This window comes from Microchirus variegatus (assembly GCF_963457635.1).
Source record: "Microchirus variegatus genome assembly, chromosome: 9".
Taxonomy (NCBI): Eukaryota; Metazoa; Chordata; class Actinopteri; order Pleuronectiformes; family Soleidae; genus Microchirus; species Microchirus variegatus.
In genome coordinates, this window is record NC_139810.1 from 24,307,955 (window position 1) to 24,325,561 (window position 17,607).

Genomic DNA, 17,607 nt, shown 5'->3' on the forward strand with positions numbered 1-17,607 from the left:
ACCAACTGATACGACTTTCAGACCAAATTTGCGTCGACAAAATCAAAACGCCGCACACACCTTTTGTTACATTTCTGAAACATTTATTGGTGATCAAACATACTAAAGGAGGCTTTCATAGTGCAACATCAACAAGGCGAGGGATCATTATTACTAGTTACTACAGGACTGAGTAAGTTTAGAGATGCTACAAAGATTTTAAACTGATTTTGCTCAATTTGGTTGAAAGGTGGAAAACTTCTGTAAACTGAGATTCATAGTAAACTTAAATATAAGTGACTTAAATACCCTGAACTTAGATGTGGCTTAAATATCCACATCAGTGTCACATTATTATCTTTGCACAGTCTAGCTTAATTTTTTTTTTTTACAGTTTCAGGCTTGAGCAGCCTTGAATGCAAGTCTCTTATGCAGCCCTGCAGGAGAACAACAACAACAGACGGATGTACACATCTTCACATGCCCATCGATGGCTCTGAAACGAACGCACAACAAAACGGCTACGAACGAAAACATACGTACAACCTCCAGCAGATATGTGATTTAATATAGTTAAACCCTGTGTCGTAACTTTACAGCGTGTTATGTCTCTAGCGTGTAGAAATGGTGCGGTTTGTCTGTCAACATGCCAGAAACGATACAAAAACCTGCCGTTTGCACCTCACTGGTAGGTACAGAGGAATGTGCATTCAAGTTATACACAGCTGCTGCGTCTGATGATGATGATAATGATGTAAAGGACAGAGGGGGTGAAAAAAGTGATTTGGTTAAAGTTTTGGTTAACAGATACATTATAATATTGGTGATATCATTCCCTTTAACACAAGAAAAGAGAAAATCATTTATCAGAATTATTTGGGTGGAAACCAGCTCCCACGAACACAACAAACCTGACAGTATTTTGTCATTCCCCTACTGTACACACAGAGTGCTTTCCGCCCCGAGGCCTGTGTCATGAAGGAGAATCAACTGAAGTCCGACCTATTTAACCACACCCACCACCTGTAACCGTTGTTTACCCATCCAGTAGACTTTAGAGTCGGTTTAACCGCACCAAACACCTGTGATCCTGGGTAACCGTCATTAACCGACCCAGTAACGTTTATTAAAGACTACAACCAAATCTCCACATGAATAACTGGCCACTGATTTGCATTATGGGTAATGTAGGCACCAGGATTTGACAAAAAGAACTAAAGGTTATGGCTGTACAGCAAGAATATTTTTGCATTATCATAATTAAATCTTTTTTCTTTCTTTCTTTTTTTACACAAGTTTACACGAGAAAATCGAGGCGGTCAGCTATTCACATTCATCCTCATATACATGTAAATAAATAATGTAGATTATATTCATACATATACACATGTATACATAAAATGTATGAAGAATTACTTTTTTATATACATATATACTTTTTGAAAACTAAATTTCAGGGCTGGAGAGAAGCAGACATGGTGCATTCATGATTTCTAAATCAGGACCAAAACTGCTCAAAATTCTCAGGACTTTTGCATTATGTTTTCAGAAAAAGAAATCAAATACAAGAAAATTCAGCAAATGCCACACAGATTTGATTTGTTCTTATATTTGCTTGGAACACGAGTTTAAAAACCGTAGTGAGCGCAGAAGTGGAGCGAGAGGAGCACCGATTATGATGTGAGATTACGGCTAAGAGGTGAGTGAGATGTGATTCTCAGAAGCTAGAAAAAGGGGCGCAGACTCATTCTATTAATATGTACAGGAATATTCTAGAGCTGCACATCACTTTTTTTTGTTCCTGTTCACACAAACACACAGTGAGTGATGAGTGAACACTGGGAACAGCTGATGTCAAGTGTCTTTCTCATCGACACTGACAGAAAAAAAAAAAAAAAAAAAACAGAGACTGAACCACGACCTTGTGACAACGTCCTGAGGTAGAATGAACAGATATGAAAGCAGAAATGTTGTACTCATGACTCATCAGTCTGTGGGTGATAATCAATTTCTCCTGTGTGTTAAAACACATGTGGAAATTAACGATTTGACAGAAACTGAACAAAAATTGACTCAAATATTGATAAATGGTCCATTGTTTCAGTCATTTTTCAACATAAATCATTCCTCAATTGAACTTAAATAATGAATAATGCTCCTACAATAACACCAAAACGTCCCCGTGTGTTGTTTGTAACGACTGTAACGTCCATGTTTGGATTGTGAAGGAGTGATGAGTGTGTTTCCCACGGATTTGATTTGCCAGTAATCAGACTGCTTTGACCTGGTTTTGCTCCATTTATCATCGGTGAGACGTTTGATTGACCGTGATTAAAAGTGAGCCAGCTTTGTGATTCTATAAAACCTGAGTTAAACTGAAAGATATCTGGACAACCTCACTGTTCTCTCTTTATGAAACAGGCCTTTGCTGCTGCTGTGTATGCTGGATAAAACGCAAACAGTGCAGAGCACTGGTGGACACACATTCACATTTTCTTTTTTTTGCAAAACCTCAGCAAATAATTATCATTGTCTTTATATAAATCAAACAAAAAAAAAACATCCAGCAGTTAATTCTATGTGACATACGGTAGCACAAAGAGGAGATTTTTCTCTGACTGTAAGAGCAACACATTATTTTATAACTTAATGAAAAATAGAACATTTAAATGGAAAGTAATCCTTCACGTAGAGGAGAAACATGCACCTGCACAGATCGAGAAGGAAGTGTCAAAATAAAAGCATAGCACATCACAGTATGATGCAATCCAATTCAAATGGCCCTGACAGCTGCGTGTGAGGTTTGCAAAGGTACATTTTACTTTCAGAGTTTATTAAACACAATGGTTTTTTTTTATGTCTCTAATTTGTTCATTTACAATGGATTGTATTATACTGGACTGTGTGCAAGCCTTCCTTCTCAAGTCTGCCGGGGGCCTCTACTCCGTGTTGACAATTTGCAAATACTTTGATGTGGAGGATTACGTAAAATGTGAATAATTCTGCTTTTGTGTTTTGAATCGAAGGAAACGAAACCTGCTCATTTAACCTGGAACCAACGTAAAACTAAGGCTTCGTTCAGATTACCTAACCACACTGTTCAAATCTGATTGAAGTGGTTCATATGTGCACAAATACCTCTTTGTAACAGAACATGTAATGTGACCACTCAGTTTTGAAGCGGGAGATATGATAAGACATATTTGTATTTATCCTCTTGGGGAAATTCAGGAATGGAAGCTATTGCAGCAAATTTAAGGATGAGATTTAGCTCTCGAGGTCACTCTCCTACAGTGTCCTATGTGCTGGTCAAAGACAACAATGCTCCGCATGTGCATATAGGCAAAACAAAAATGCACTGATTCTGTTATAACTGTTCTCACTCATGTCATATCAAGATATTCATCTATCTAGGATAACATACTGAAGTGACATGAGCTTATTTGATCGGAATTGACGATCAAATTTCAGTGTCCAGGTCTGAAAAGTTCAGATCTTGAATCACATCAAAAAAAAAATAATCTAATATGAGTCACTCCAGCCTGGTAATGTGAATGTAGCCTATTAAAATACTCACAAAACTATTATCCACTCTGAGGAGTTGTCTGGTCTGATGCTGCTCAGGAACAGAATTTAAAGTCTGTTGTGATTACCAAATTTCTAGTAATCCTCTGCAACAGTCAGAGCCAAGATGAACCGACTAAAAACGATCCGCTGTTCACTTCCAGCCGGCTCGAGGAGAGCAGCGAGCGAGGCGGGGCAACAGCAGGTCCCTGATTACTCACAGGAGGGCAGCCTCACCCCAAGAGAGCACCCAGGGAGAGAGACGGAGGGAGAGAAAGAGCGAGAAAGAGAGGGCGGGAGGATCTAATGCCAACAAGCTCTGACTCGGCACAGCTGTTGGCCTCACTCTGCTTTGCTTGGGGTCGTGACAAACAAAATAAAAGAAGCGTGCCAGACCTCATGAGGAGGATTTAACAGCTCAGTGTGTCAGAGACGTGCTGAACGCAGGAAGAGGTTAGATGAGAGGACGATTGCAGTGCAGATTGCATAGAGTTAAGTTAAATATCTCCCAGGAGACATCTACTCCCTGTACTTTGCACAGTGCACACCACGCAGGATCCCTTACTGCTACTTTACAACCAGGAGGTGGATTTGGTTGTGTTTCTGTTTGTGATTGTGAAATGTACAAGTCTTATAAATAAAAGCTGGGGCAGTGGAGACGGCGGCGATGTGCATGTGTGAGTGCTGCTGAACTGAGTGTGTTCTGGCGAGTGTTAGCAGCATGCTAGGCTACCGTGGGTGAGCTCTACAGCGCAGCCAGCTGGTCATCATCACAGGTCTGGTCCAGAATCTTAGGTCATCCGCTGAGGGGATGCAAATCCACCTTCACCTTCTCACCACTGCTCAGCATCCCAATAGTAGGGTAGAGGCCACCGGGAGGTACAGTCATCTCCCTCCGACCCATCAGCTTCCCATTCCTTGTGAAGAACACCTGCAGGGCCACAGGAGGGAGACAGTGGGTTAGAACGACATGAGCACAACCTCTTCAGTGACGATAAATCTCTCGATGGAGAGCAAACGACAAAGAGTCATAAAAAAAAAAGTATTTCATAATAGCTGATACTTATACAAACTTCATTTCAGAGAACACGGTGTACCTCAGTGAGAAAATGTTGTGAAACAAATAGGTGACAGTGTAACGTCTGTCTTCTTGTGAGAAAAAAAAAAAAGTTAATGTTTACAGAACATGTCTCTACTAAATCAGAGAGTGATCAAACATTATCCAGCTGTTCTCAAAAGAACATGAACAAGCATTTCAATGCCAATACCGAGGGCTTCTTTCCAAGCCTGAAAACAAATACCAACACACAAAAAACAAGCTCGTGAAGTACTGTGAAGTGTGTGTCTTCGATAAATCAGACTGAGTCACAGATCAAACATTTACTGTGTACCACCCACTCTAAAAAGAAAGGCTTAACGGCTATTCAATTACAGATGAAGGAGTGAGTGAAACTGCAACTGGCATCATGAGTTCGAACAGCACAGGCGGTGTGGCGCGCGCACACACGCACGCACACAGGGCAACCCCGAACGCCCTCAGACACGTGCAGTTGTGTCCACAAAGGCGTCTGTAATGTTGAGGAGCAGTGCACTGAGGGTAATGTGTCCTGCTGAATAAATATTGACAAATCCCTGGATTATAATTCTGACTATTCTATTCTCAACCGCTTGGGTTTGAGTACTGTGTGCGCACACACCCGCCAACTGAACCAGTTGGCCACTGCTTGCAAAACTGCAGAGATTGACAAATTTACCCAGCATCCATAAGTTAAGTTAAAGTCAAAATCACAACATTAACTGTAGAGTTGGGTAACAGTGTAGAATTTATGCTAAAAATGGATAAAGTACAGCACAGTGATCTGCAACAAATGCGGTGATGGTAGTCTTGAGATGTAAACATCACCTTACGTGCAAGTGTGGACTAAAACCTGTGGATGGCAGTAGAGGTCAATTGATATGATACAGTGCATATCTCAAACATGTACATTAGCCTTAAAGGTTAATCATTTTGTGGAGGACATGATCACGATTCAAAATAACCGTGTATCTATCGTTTTGTAGGCTCTGTATCATTAGAAATACCCAGTCCTGGGTCTTACGGACACTGACTGTAAGGTAAATTTGGGACCAATCAGAATCCTCCTAGAGTTTATTATGAGAGGAAAAACATTCTACACCTTACAGCAAGTTGTGGTGTCGATTGGGTGTGTGTGAGGCATATATATACCAGAGTATATAATGCCTCCCGCAAGAGCCATTTTACAGAAGAATATGAAAGTATTCATTATGAAACAGGTCTTGGAGGTTTCTGCTCGTATAAGTCATGTGAAATAATTGCAGTAATCCTGCTGTGTACCGCCCAAAAAGGGAAGTTTTAATATGCGTTAACTGTGCCCAGTGGAGTTTTTGAATGCAAGTAAGGCATAATGTTTTTACAGGTGGATCTCTGTTTGGTTGTTCTTGTGCAACAACAACACACACATACACACACATATGAAAAGAGGCACTTTTCCAGTGATCGACAGATGGCGGAAATGTGCCAAGACACATAGAAAATTAGTAAAGGAGAAGAGGTCGCAGGTACACATGGGAAAAAGAAAAAATGTGTGCATTGACGTTAGCAGCACTTTAACTGTGGCTCAGCCTTAATAATCAATATGCAGAAAATCCATCATATTATTTTGTTACAGTGTCTTGTAAGCGTCTGCTGAATTTATGAATATATCAAGCTCAGGAGTTTGACACTTCTGTTGTTTCCAGATACGTGTGTATTATGTTACAGTACAGTATAATATATGTGGGTAAAAGAAATCTAAAATGTTTCAATAAGATTGTTATCGACTACCAACTTTGTGGTACGGAACTCTTCGTGTGACACTCTCCACTTGAATGAGTGTTTAATAGTTTGAGATTAAAGCGACAAAGACATTAGAGTCAGCAAGATATTCACTCTTAAAAACATTGTCACACTAAAAGCGTGCATTTGATAAGATGACAGATGAGCACAGGTGTTTTATTTTGCCACTGTTGATAATAAATCCCCTTGGAAATCAAAAATAACCTGAGCTATGTGAACAAGTATCATTTCATAATACTTATACTAGTCAATATGGTCCTGTTCACTGCTGCAACTCTATTTGTCTTCAAAATCAAACACTAAAACCTTTCTTTCAGACTTTTGGTTGCATATTTGTATTATTAAAAAGGGAGAGGGGGTATATATATGTGTATGTGCAAGATTCTGTTTTATTTTCATGTTTCTTTTTAGATTGTACTGTAAAGCACAGTGAGTTGACCGGTGCGTGTGTGAACAGTGCTGTATGAAGACAGCTGACCTGACTTGACTTTAAGATGCAGTGTAAAAGCAGGATGGAAGAATGTGTCCATATGTGGCTTAAAGGCTCACACTTAGAATGATGCAATGTTTTCCGATGAAGAATTCCTTCACAAAAAAAGCCAAAGACTAACTGGTGGAGACCAAATCTTAATTATGGTATGCGAACATAAAATATATACAGTAATGTTGCACTATGTCGGTCTGCCCAAAGTGGTCATGCATGCTATAACATTTACATTTATGTGCAGGAACAATCAACAGAGGGTGAGTATTCCTCACCGTGACCCTCCTTCCCTCCTGTCCTTGCTCTACTTCTTCCCCATCTTCCTCCTCCTCCTCTTCGTCATCCTCCTCTTCTTCTTCTTTAAGGTACAGAATGTTCTGGACGCTTGCTTGACCTTGACGGACCTGCAGCCTATCCCAGTCGTCCATGTCACCTGAGGACAAAAAACAGAGCGCAGGGTGTTTGAGAAAAGGCGTTCAAGAGAGCATGGCCCAGAAGTGATAATAAAATTCCAGGCCAGGTCATACAGAGCAGAGTCAACGCAGTAAAACATGTTCATTAAAGCCACAAAATGGGATGTGTTGTGCTGTTAGAGGGCCCTAATACGGTACTATTACGTCAGTTACCGTCATGTGCTGTCTGTGAATTTAAACTGAACAATGCTTATGAACTGTTATGAGATGTTTGCTAAATTAGAAACTGATGTACTGGAACCACGCAAGAGCAGGAAAGTTTATATTTGTCTCTCATGGAAAGGAAGGGGGTTAAGAATTTAATCTTAAAGTGACTGCTCAGTTTACTGTGCGGGGGACTTTGGTCGATATCCAGTTTCTTTCCAAAACAATGAACCTCTGCAAAGACCCAATGAAACCACAACAACATGACGAACATGTCCACCACTTGATGACAATGAGTGACAACGTTATTCTTCCACCTGAGCACTCTCCGTCCAAGATGTAGTCCCGTGGGAACATGATGCCGCAGCCCATGATGTCCCCTTTGAAACAGCGGGGACCAAATGCATCGCCAACTCCGCTGCCATGAAAGATCTTCCCATCATCTGTGTGAGAGGAGTGAGACATAAGTGCAGTGATTTATTAATATCACTTCAGTGTGCAATTGAGCATGTTCATCTGTGAGTCGAGAGCAATTAAATACCTGTTTGCCAATCACATCAGCCAAAGTATGATGAAGAACCAGTAGGGATGACATGGCCCAAGTCCAGCATAATTTAGAAAATCCTCCCTTTTCACCTTTAATCTAGACTCCTCCAGTCTTCACCCCCACGGCACCTATCTAATCTCCTGCCCTGCTACACGACCTTGAAACTACAGTCTTCATACACAGTTCTGCCAAACCATCATCCACATCAGCCAGTACAGGTCAAGTGACAAGGCTTTCAACATGGCCTTATGAAACACTCTCACTAGCTAGGGCTGGGGAATAATTCAATAACATATATTGCGAAACTATTTTCTTCAATATCAATATAACAAACACACTTGTGTGCAAACACTCTTTGAGACACAAGACCTTATTGTTTCCTCAGATTTTTAATTACTATCTGTTACGATCTACAGTCAAAGGTGCTTCATTCATCCAAGTTAATGTTACTAGTAATTATTGTTATTAACATCTTTCTCAAAACCTCAAAAATATTTTCTAATGACATAATGAATTTGATTAATGTGACCTGGACTAGGTGGTGTCATAAAATGATTCATTTATTATCATTATTCATGACTAATTCCTTCACTGCCTATTTGCTGCAGGACCGATGCCAATTTCACAAAATCTGCAACATGCAAGCTGCGACTTGCAAAGCAACGAGTCTGAGTTTGACATGTTCAGCTAATTAAAAGAAAAAAGAAAAAAAAAATTCAGTACCCATGAGAGGATTGGAGAGGACTCCCACTTAAACCTGTCGGCAAGTGAGGTTCATTTGTTTAAAAGCACGTTGGCACTAATTGCGACCTGAATGCCAGAAATTCTCGCAAATGACTTTTGAGAAACAGATCAGTGAAAGGGCTGATTTAAAGTGCACATAAAAGGACTGAGCAGCCTTCTGTAGCTTGATCTACTGTCACAACAATCTCACTTTCGGATGAAAGTGGAGCTGTTTAACACTTTTTTTCAGGAGACTGTGGTGTAAATGATGTCCTGTTATTTCTCTCATTGAAATCAAGCAGCAAGACAACTGATTTGTTTACCACATTGTCCAACATGTGTACATGCAGTGTCGCACTAACATACAGGACATCCTGACATTCCAGTCAGATGATGATGATGATGATGATGATGATGATATGTAAAGGTGTAAGCAGCCTTTGTGAAAACATTTCTCAACCTAAGAAAGACATCTACAGTATCCAAAGGAAATCATCAAAACAACACATATTACAGTCACATGAGACAACAATGGAAAAAGAAAAACATCGCAGAGGTAGCCTGCAGATGAGCTCCCTTCAAGCAAAGCGGCGTGGCTGCTACTGGTAAATATTTATGGAGTTGTCATGGGACCCGTCCCTGGCTCAGGATACTGTTTAAACAATCTCTATCTGAGAACCGGGAGAGAGATGGAGACACTGTATCATTACGGCTCCCATGCGGGCCCTTGTCGCAACACCACACACTGGGCAAACAGTGGAGCCACGCCACCACAGGCGCAGCATGGCTAAAAATAGCAAAGCCAGGTCTCTGGACAGTGACATGGTCAGACGCTGGAGGTGGGCTGGACTGTGGAAGCACAGGTTTGAGCCTATACGGATGGAGCCGGTTGACCAAGACATGAAAAGTAAAGGCTGGGGGTTGGAGAGATGTTCACTAGAGCAACAAGCCACTGAAGCAGTTTTAATATTTACTCACAACTCACAATTAACTGACTCTCTTAAAAGAGTAAGCTTTTAATTAAGCTTGAAACATGCCTTTCACTGTGACTTTTAATTGCAAGTTGTCTCTAAACATACCTTAACTTACTGTCAAATAAGAATATATTAGTGTCCTGTATATTTAATACATAATTATAATTAAATTGTATACATTTTAAACAAAAATATGTGGTTTTGTTTCTGCTCTGATTTTATATTTCACAGTAATTTAAGTATCTCTCTCAAACCTAAAGAAAACATTGTGGGTTTAAAAATACATTCTTGTAATTTACTATTGGATTTCCATACATTTAGAAACTCACAAGACTACATTTAACAAGAAATGGATGCAACAGGTTCAGGTTCAGTAAACAGCACATGGTAGTTGGTTATATTACAAGTTAATTCACTCCATGAAGGAACATCCTGCTCGAGTTTATCTCCAATTTCCATAGCACAGAGTGAGTATTTGTCCTCCCCCACACCTCCCTTGATGCCAAGTGGTAACCAGAAAGGCTATAGGCATTTTTTACCATTATTGGTGACAAGGTCAAGGATGGAACTGCTGACCTCCCACTCCAGAGGTGACCACTCTAACCACGAGACAATCTGGGTGGCAGATGCCTACATAACTGGACTTCACTGGTATTGGTCAAATTGTGTGCCTTGAACCCACTTCCTCGTGAATGCTGGTTTGTTCTTTTTTATAAGGCTCCCCAAAGAGACCCAGAAGGCTTTAAACTGTTTAAACAACATTATCCTATGTTATCTGAATTTAGCTATGGTGTCCAATATGACAAACTCTTCAACCCAATGTGCACATTTTACACAGCAATATTACGGGAGTTTGTTCAGCACCTTTGTCTATGTCGTTGAAGATTCCATGAAAGTGATGACCTCACTTTTAATGAAAGAAACTTTTCTTCACATGACAGATTTTCATCAAATCAAAGACTTAGAAAAGAACAGATAGGGAATGCAAGTAAGTTAGCGTCTGAACTCAAGTTCTATATCTGCCGTTGATACAGGTTAATGCTGTGAACATTCTTGTGCCACATTCTGGTTTGTTAAATGTTAAAGATTCATGTATGTGGAAGAACTATATAAAACAGACAACACAAAAATTATTTGTAGTATTGAATTAATAATGTTGTGCATGGTAAATGGTTAAACAATCCTGTCTGAGTCAGTTTTAGCAGAATTGATTTTGGCAGGCAGCTGTGTGCGGCTATTTTTGTTTCTGAGCATACAATAATATCTTCAGTTTCTTTTTTAAGTGTTCATTGGTACTAAAAAAGGGTGGAAATCGATATGCAGGAAACAGGCTCAATTTGGAGCAAGGATGGGGTAGAAAAAGTTAAAATTTGTTTTGGAGACGAGAGACTTTAAAATTAGCTTGGAGGTGTTGACCAGGATCTGGCTCCGAGGCTAGTGATGGAACAAGCAACCTGTTGACGGCGATCATGTAGAAAAGATAGCAGCGAGGCAGTTGTCTGTAAGTACAACAGTGACTGTGAGTGCCACCAGGTGCTGGTTTTAAGGTTCATCAAGAGGGTGAAAATTGGATCTGATCTGAGAGTTTGGAGCTGGGCCCACAGGAGGAGAGGGCAGGACGCTCTGTGGCTCCTGAGCAGCTAAGAGAATCTGGCCGAGGACCGAGACCAGCTGGGAATAAGAAAAGAGGTTTTCTCGTAATGTGAGAGTTTGTCTGGAAAAGACTGGGCTTCCCTGCCCAGGGAACAATGACTTCACAGACTCCTAAAACATTAAAAAAAATTATAACACAATATTTGCATTCTTCTTTGATTTCAAACCCATATGTGAGACTGCACAAGTTCCATCTGCATCTGCTAAGTGTTGACCTGTTGATATATTACATACATTATAATGTACTTTGCTTCCAAGGCTACTTAGCCACTGAGGCCCGAGCTATTACATACACAAACAATACACTCAAACAGACTGTAGTTAGTCCCACTTCAGAATGAAGTGCAGTAGAATGAGCTTTAGTTCAATCAACTTCTCCTGACTATTTTTTTCTCTTGCTTCCGTCACTCAAACACACACAAACTTGTTTTTGTATCTTAGTGAAGACAAATCATTGACATAATGCATTTCCCAGTCCCTTACCCTTACCATAACCATCACAACTAAGTGCCAAACCTTAACCCTAACCCTAACCCTAAACCCAATGCCAACCCTAACCCTAAGAACAGATCTCGACCCTGAAAAGGCCCTTTAAAGTTGGGTGGCCCAGACAAAATGTCCTCACAAGGTCAAAATGTCTCCACAAAGATAGGTTTGTGTATTTTTTGACCTCAAAAAGATCTACAGTCAGACTTGTTAAAACATGCTTCTCTTGGTGAAAATCTAATCAGTTCATTCTCAAGTCCAACTAAATATTTAAACCTGTTTAATTAACTAAATGCAATATGGTTCAGTGGTAAAGTTGCTTTTCAACCGGAAGGTTGAGAGTTCGATTCCTGGCTCCGCCAGTCTACATACTAATGTGTCCCTGCACAAGACACATTCCTGACAGCTGTGCTAGCAGCATGTAAAAGGGTATGGTATGATGTATGATAGGAAAGAAAAATGCTGCGCTGTATGAATATGTGAGTGAATGGGCACTATATACTGTAAATACAGGCATTATTTCAAGTTAAGAATTTGATTTGAAAACAATCAATTGTTCTTCTCAATAAAATTCTTTAGATAATAAATATCCAAATCCATCAATACCTAAGGATTCTTTACCTGATTCCTTTAGGTATGTGGTGGCAGCCACAGCATGGACACACATGGCCTTTGTTCTGGCTGTAAAGCACTTCTCCATGAGTCTCTTTGTGCCTTCAAGTGTTGCAGCAACAGTATCATCAAAATTCATTTTTGTCCCATTAGGTAAGATGATATTATCACTCTGTAGAACATTGAATAATTGTTTTTGCAGAACTTGAGCTGGAATCAGATTAGACCCTGTCAGAGAAATACTGTACAACACAGAAGTTAGACTGAGAACTATTATCTTGGGTTGGGTTGGTGGTGAGTGATGGATGGTGGCACTGGTGGTAGGGCACAACCTTCAGCTGCGGGTGTTGAGTCATAGCACGTGTAATTCACTGATGGGGGGGAGGGGGGTTAGAGGGTTAATGAAGCTTGCTGAGGCGCACTCAATGGTTGAATGGCTATTTGCTCCTGATAGGGCCCGCGCGACCTACAGGGGCCCACAATGCCTCGGTCCATTAACTTGTGGAGCCAACGTGAGCCAACGCTCGGAATGGAGGTCCACACTGGGCCAGCACCCAATATAAACATTGGTGGTAAAACCAGTCAACTCTCAAACTATACAAGCTACACAAATGAGCAGTGATAGGGTTGGCAGTTATATGTGTATATAACTGAAATACATCTGGAGTAAAATAACAACCTTACAAGCAATACACATTACATGTGATCCAGGTCTATACTGGTCGCGTGCCCAGAACAATGCACCATGAATAAAGGTGACAGAAAAAGAACTCATGCAAGATATTAATAAAATAATCATGATGTAATTTACGTACATGCCTTAAGACTATGTGATATATATAACTAACCGACAGAACTAATTTAAAGCCACCGTTTACCTGAAAGGCAGTGACCAAATCACTGCAGGAAAAATCAGGAACAGCATTAGGTCATAACGCTAATATGCATTTCAGCACTCTATATAACGTGAAGATCTGCCAAGAATATCCATGCAGATATTTTTCCTTTTAGATATTGAGGTTAAATACAAAAACTAACCATAAAGGTCAATAAACAGTGCTACCACGTGTCAAAGAAGCACTTTTCGCAGCATTCTTGGCTCACACCAAACAGGAAAACCACAGTTACAATGCTAAAGTCATTCGTTCTTAAAGCAATTTCTGCTGTGGTTGTATGGCCTTGTGTATATAATACTGTGTATACATTACATTTTTTTTTATCATCCTGTCAAAGAGTGTCTGCATTTAATTATTGAGGCTCCTCAGCTGTTCATTGAAAATCTCAGATGAATGGAGTGGCAAGGGTATGAAGAGGAGGCCCTGGCTGTTGATTTTAAGTAGCTGGATCAGAGCCCGCACATTAACCCAAGCACGGGCAGGCAAACCTCATATACAGAGCGTGGAAAACCACATGCATCATTTTAGTCTCTAACAAATAAGATTAATGGGAGCTGTGCTGGGGCGTGCACATTCTGTGGTGTCCAGCACACGGCAGCCAAACCAGGCAGACCGCAGTGCTAGAACTCTGGGACTGGCATGGTGAGCCCCCATGAATGACTGGTCTCGGCTGTCACTCAGCAATGAGCCATCATCATCCACAGACCCCAGCAGGACCCACAGTATCAACTGTTATTATTATCAACATATAAGAAATGAGCAAGGGGTTTAGGACTATCAAGATCAACTCAAAAAATGAATGGAATGTGAGAGTTTGGATAGCTGATTTGGAGGTCAAATGGAAAAAAAGGTGTATAACGAAGCATCCTCTAGAAATCAAATCATATGTACTTCCTGGTGGAAAATGACATTTTGTAGCGTGTGAATCATTCAGAAATAGTCGCTGAAATCCCTGAGAAGGCGATGAACATTGGGATGCTTCAAACCAAAATAATGCTGATAAAAGGCAGCAAGCTCCTAACTGCTCTGCTCAGATAAGGACTGACAGGATCTGGACTATGACAGTGGATTGTCAGACAAAGACTTGGCTGCTTATGGCAGCTTGGCATGATGTAATAACAACCACCTACCTACTGTAGCTGCCGCTGTTCTCACATCATGACAGCAGTGTTTGCAAGATAATCTCTTAGCACTGATAAGGAAGGATGCTGAGGCCTGGAATGGTAGCTGTAGGGGTTTTGTGCAGATGCCTGTTCAGATAATTCTCACAGGCTTGTGGTCACAAACAAGCAAGACTGAATATGTGTGTGGATGCATACGGAGATAAAGATATTTCTGACTAAACTTGTTTTTTTGTCTTGTTTTTTTTTTTTTTTCAGCACTTGGAGAGATATTTAGATCGCCAAACTTCCACAGAACAAGAGGGATGGAGATATAATCCTTTTCCCTTTTCTGATGCTGTCAGCGTCTGTTTATCTTGTTTCTTTTGATCTGTCTGCAAGCCTCCATGATCTCTGTCTCTGAGCGAGGCACCGTCACATAGAGCCGAGGCGGTGCTCTGTGATGTTTACATCCTAAAGCAGGAGATAGATGCTTTAGAGGAAGCATACATATTTTTGCGCCATTCCGGTCAGGTAAAATCACATTCATATTGGGGATTGCGTCCTCACAAGACAACCTGAACTGTCCACAGGAGGTGAGCTAGCTCCTAATACAGGGCTTCTCTATTAAGGCTTATTTCAGCACTGTGCTTGTTTAGCTCACTATCTGGCCACACTCTTCGCCTTTTAGCTTTGCTAACAATTAATTGTTAGCAGGTTAGCACCTAGCTAACAAAGAAACATGCAATACAAGGAAGTCCAAGTATTGTCAATGCCTGAGAGCCTGGGTTAAGGTCACATTATACTTCTCCGACTGCATAATGCGTTATCCGACTGCGTAACCGCGGAGACCACTCGAGCCTTCATACTTCTCCGTCGTGGTGACGGATACGCACTGCATCGGTCAGTAGGGGTCACCACGCAAGGTTGTTGTGCTTCTGGCTACAGTGAGCAATGGCGTCTGAGAAAGAAAGACTGTTGTTGTTGTTGCAGCTGAATAACATTGAAACAGTGGCTGTTTCTCACTTTTCTGTGTCACGAAATGCAGTTTTAAGATAATTTGAGGCGAGAAAGTAGCCATTTAGAGTCTAAACATCTGCTTTGTGTATTAAGATATAACGTATTTATAGTTCGGCAGCGACGTCGTCAGCGGTGATCAGCTCCACCTCTGTGGACGCTCGGTGCACATTGCGAGCCGGCACAGAGCAGCTTCGCTCGGCCTGTCCTGAGGACCAATCACAGTCCTTGCCGTCTCTGTTGTGCCTTGACAGAGTGACGGACACTTAAAAAATATTTCGTGCAGCCGGAGACGACGCTGAGACTCTCCGAGAGGCTCTCCGTCGACGCAGAGGGCTCTGCGTAACCTACGTAGAGCACTTTACGCAGGAGTATAAATTAGGCTTTACCTTTACCCTGATATAGCAGAGTACTGTGCGTACCGTCGCCGCAGAACAGGACGGTCATGCGGCAACCAAACAGACCAAATGCTCCCCATTAAGTAAAGACTAAAAAGAGGAGAGAAAAGAGGAACAGGGCTGAAATCTCACCTGCATGGTAGGCGACTGATCCTCTACTCCATCCTGGGTGTCTGTTCCTGGGGTAGTCCTGCACAAACATGAATGGATGCACACATCACAAAAATGTAGTTTCATAGGGATCAATGTGGTTAATGTCCTGACGTAGAAGGACTCAAAAACTTATTTAGGTTAATTCACTTATTTCACGTGGTGTGTCTCACTGATGTGATGTGTGTGCATTTGTGCTTTACAGGGGAGAGCTTCAAACACATAGTAATGGGTAGTCATGATCCATGAGTGACAAATGCATACAATAAATAGCAAATACAAAAGAAAATACACCAGCTAATCCAATAGCCTCCTCTTTCAAAACAATGGAAGTCTGCTGATAAATGTGACCGTTTCACATTGCAAATGCTCTATATGGATGTGAGGCTGTGTCCTGTCAAGTGGAGAGTAAGTTTATGTTTGTGCAATAAGCATTTCTGAAAGTGATGTATTTTCCATATTAATGACTCATTAATTATTTATATATATGTATTTACTGTACATAGTGCAGAGCAGAGTCACCACAAAAAGGCGGTGCGGACACACAGTAACCTCTGTTATGGGAGGAAAATGTGGCTATGCTTCAGGCCTCACATTGCTCTTGAGATGCTCCTCAACTTCATGGTGCATTTCTTGCACGTTTGTCCTTGCATAGAGAAAACCATCCTTTATTTTATTTAAATGACAAATATCAGCCTGAAGCAGCAACAGCGTTTTACAGGCCTCCATGGCTTATTGACACTTCTATACACAACTCGGCTGAACACAGTGATTTCTATGCATCCATCTTAATGATAAACTAAGTGTACTGTTTCCAAATTCACTGTATAAGAACCACAGTGGTTTTAGTCAGGCAGCCATTATATACATCCATTTTAATGGCAGCGAGGACCCCACATCGTTCATTGTCTTTTTGTGCTCTTTATCTGTCTGCACAGAACTGACGTCTTTCCCCAGGTCTAAGGATGCCAACAGAAATAACTAGAAGGCTAAATTATCGTATAAGATCAGATCATGAGTCATAGGTAATTGAGAGAGATTGTTATCTTTCTTCTTGCTGCACCTCAGTTAATGTAGAAATACAATAATGAATAAACAAGAGAGGAAGGATGATGATGAGAGACATGACATTATGCCTATCTATCATCTCTCATTAAACTACTTCTAAATGATTTCAGGTAAACTTTCACTGCTGCATTTATTTTTAGTTAGTATTAACAGGAAAAAAAATGCAACCACAAGGCCCTTCATTTCAGTCTCCTCTTAAGTCAAATAAATCTGACATATGACCACTATGACGTCCAAAAAAGACAAAAGTCTGCCTTTCGCAACTCACTGTGAAGGAAAATGTGTTTTTATCCAAACAAAAGCACAGCCACTGATGACTGATGCAATCCATTACTCATAAGCAAAATAAGGCAAATTAAATTATTACTGTTAGCACCTGTGTGGAGAAGAGAAATGAGTAATGGGGACACAGCAGACAGCAGCCAGGTCAAGCGAGGCAGCATTTGAGGTCAGTGAAACATCAGTGATCATCTCTGACAACT

General features: G+C 40.8%; 1 protein-coding gene across 1 annotated transcript in view; it reads right to left on the bottom strand.

The window, feature by feature from the left end:
- Positions 1–4,339: 4,339 nt before the first annotated feature.
- The window catches only part of spryd3 (SPRY domain containing 3), a gene marked incomplete at both ends in the record, with an annotated part of 46,458 nt that continues 33,190 nt past the window's right edge, over positions 4,340–17,607 (bottom strand). The window contains 4 exons of the mRNA XM_083894926.1: positions 4,340–4,474; positions 7,160–7,317; positions 7,819–7,944; positions 16,040–16,097. Coding sequence (XP_083751052.1) covers positions 4,340–4,474; positions 7,160–7,317; positions 7,819–7,944; positions 16,040–16,097 — 477 coding nt within the window. The remainder of the gene's footprint in view (positions 4,475–7,159; positions 7,318–7,818; positions 7,945–16,039; positions 16,098–17,607) is intronic.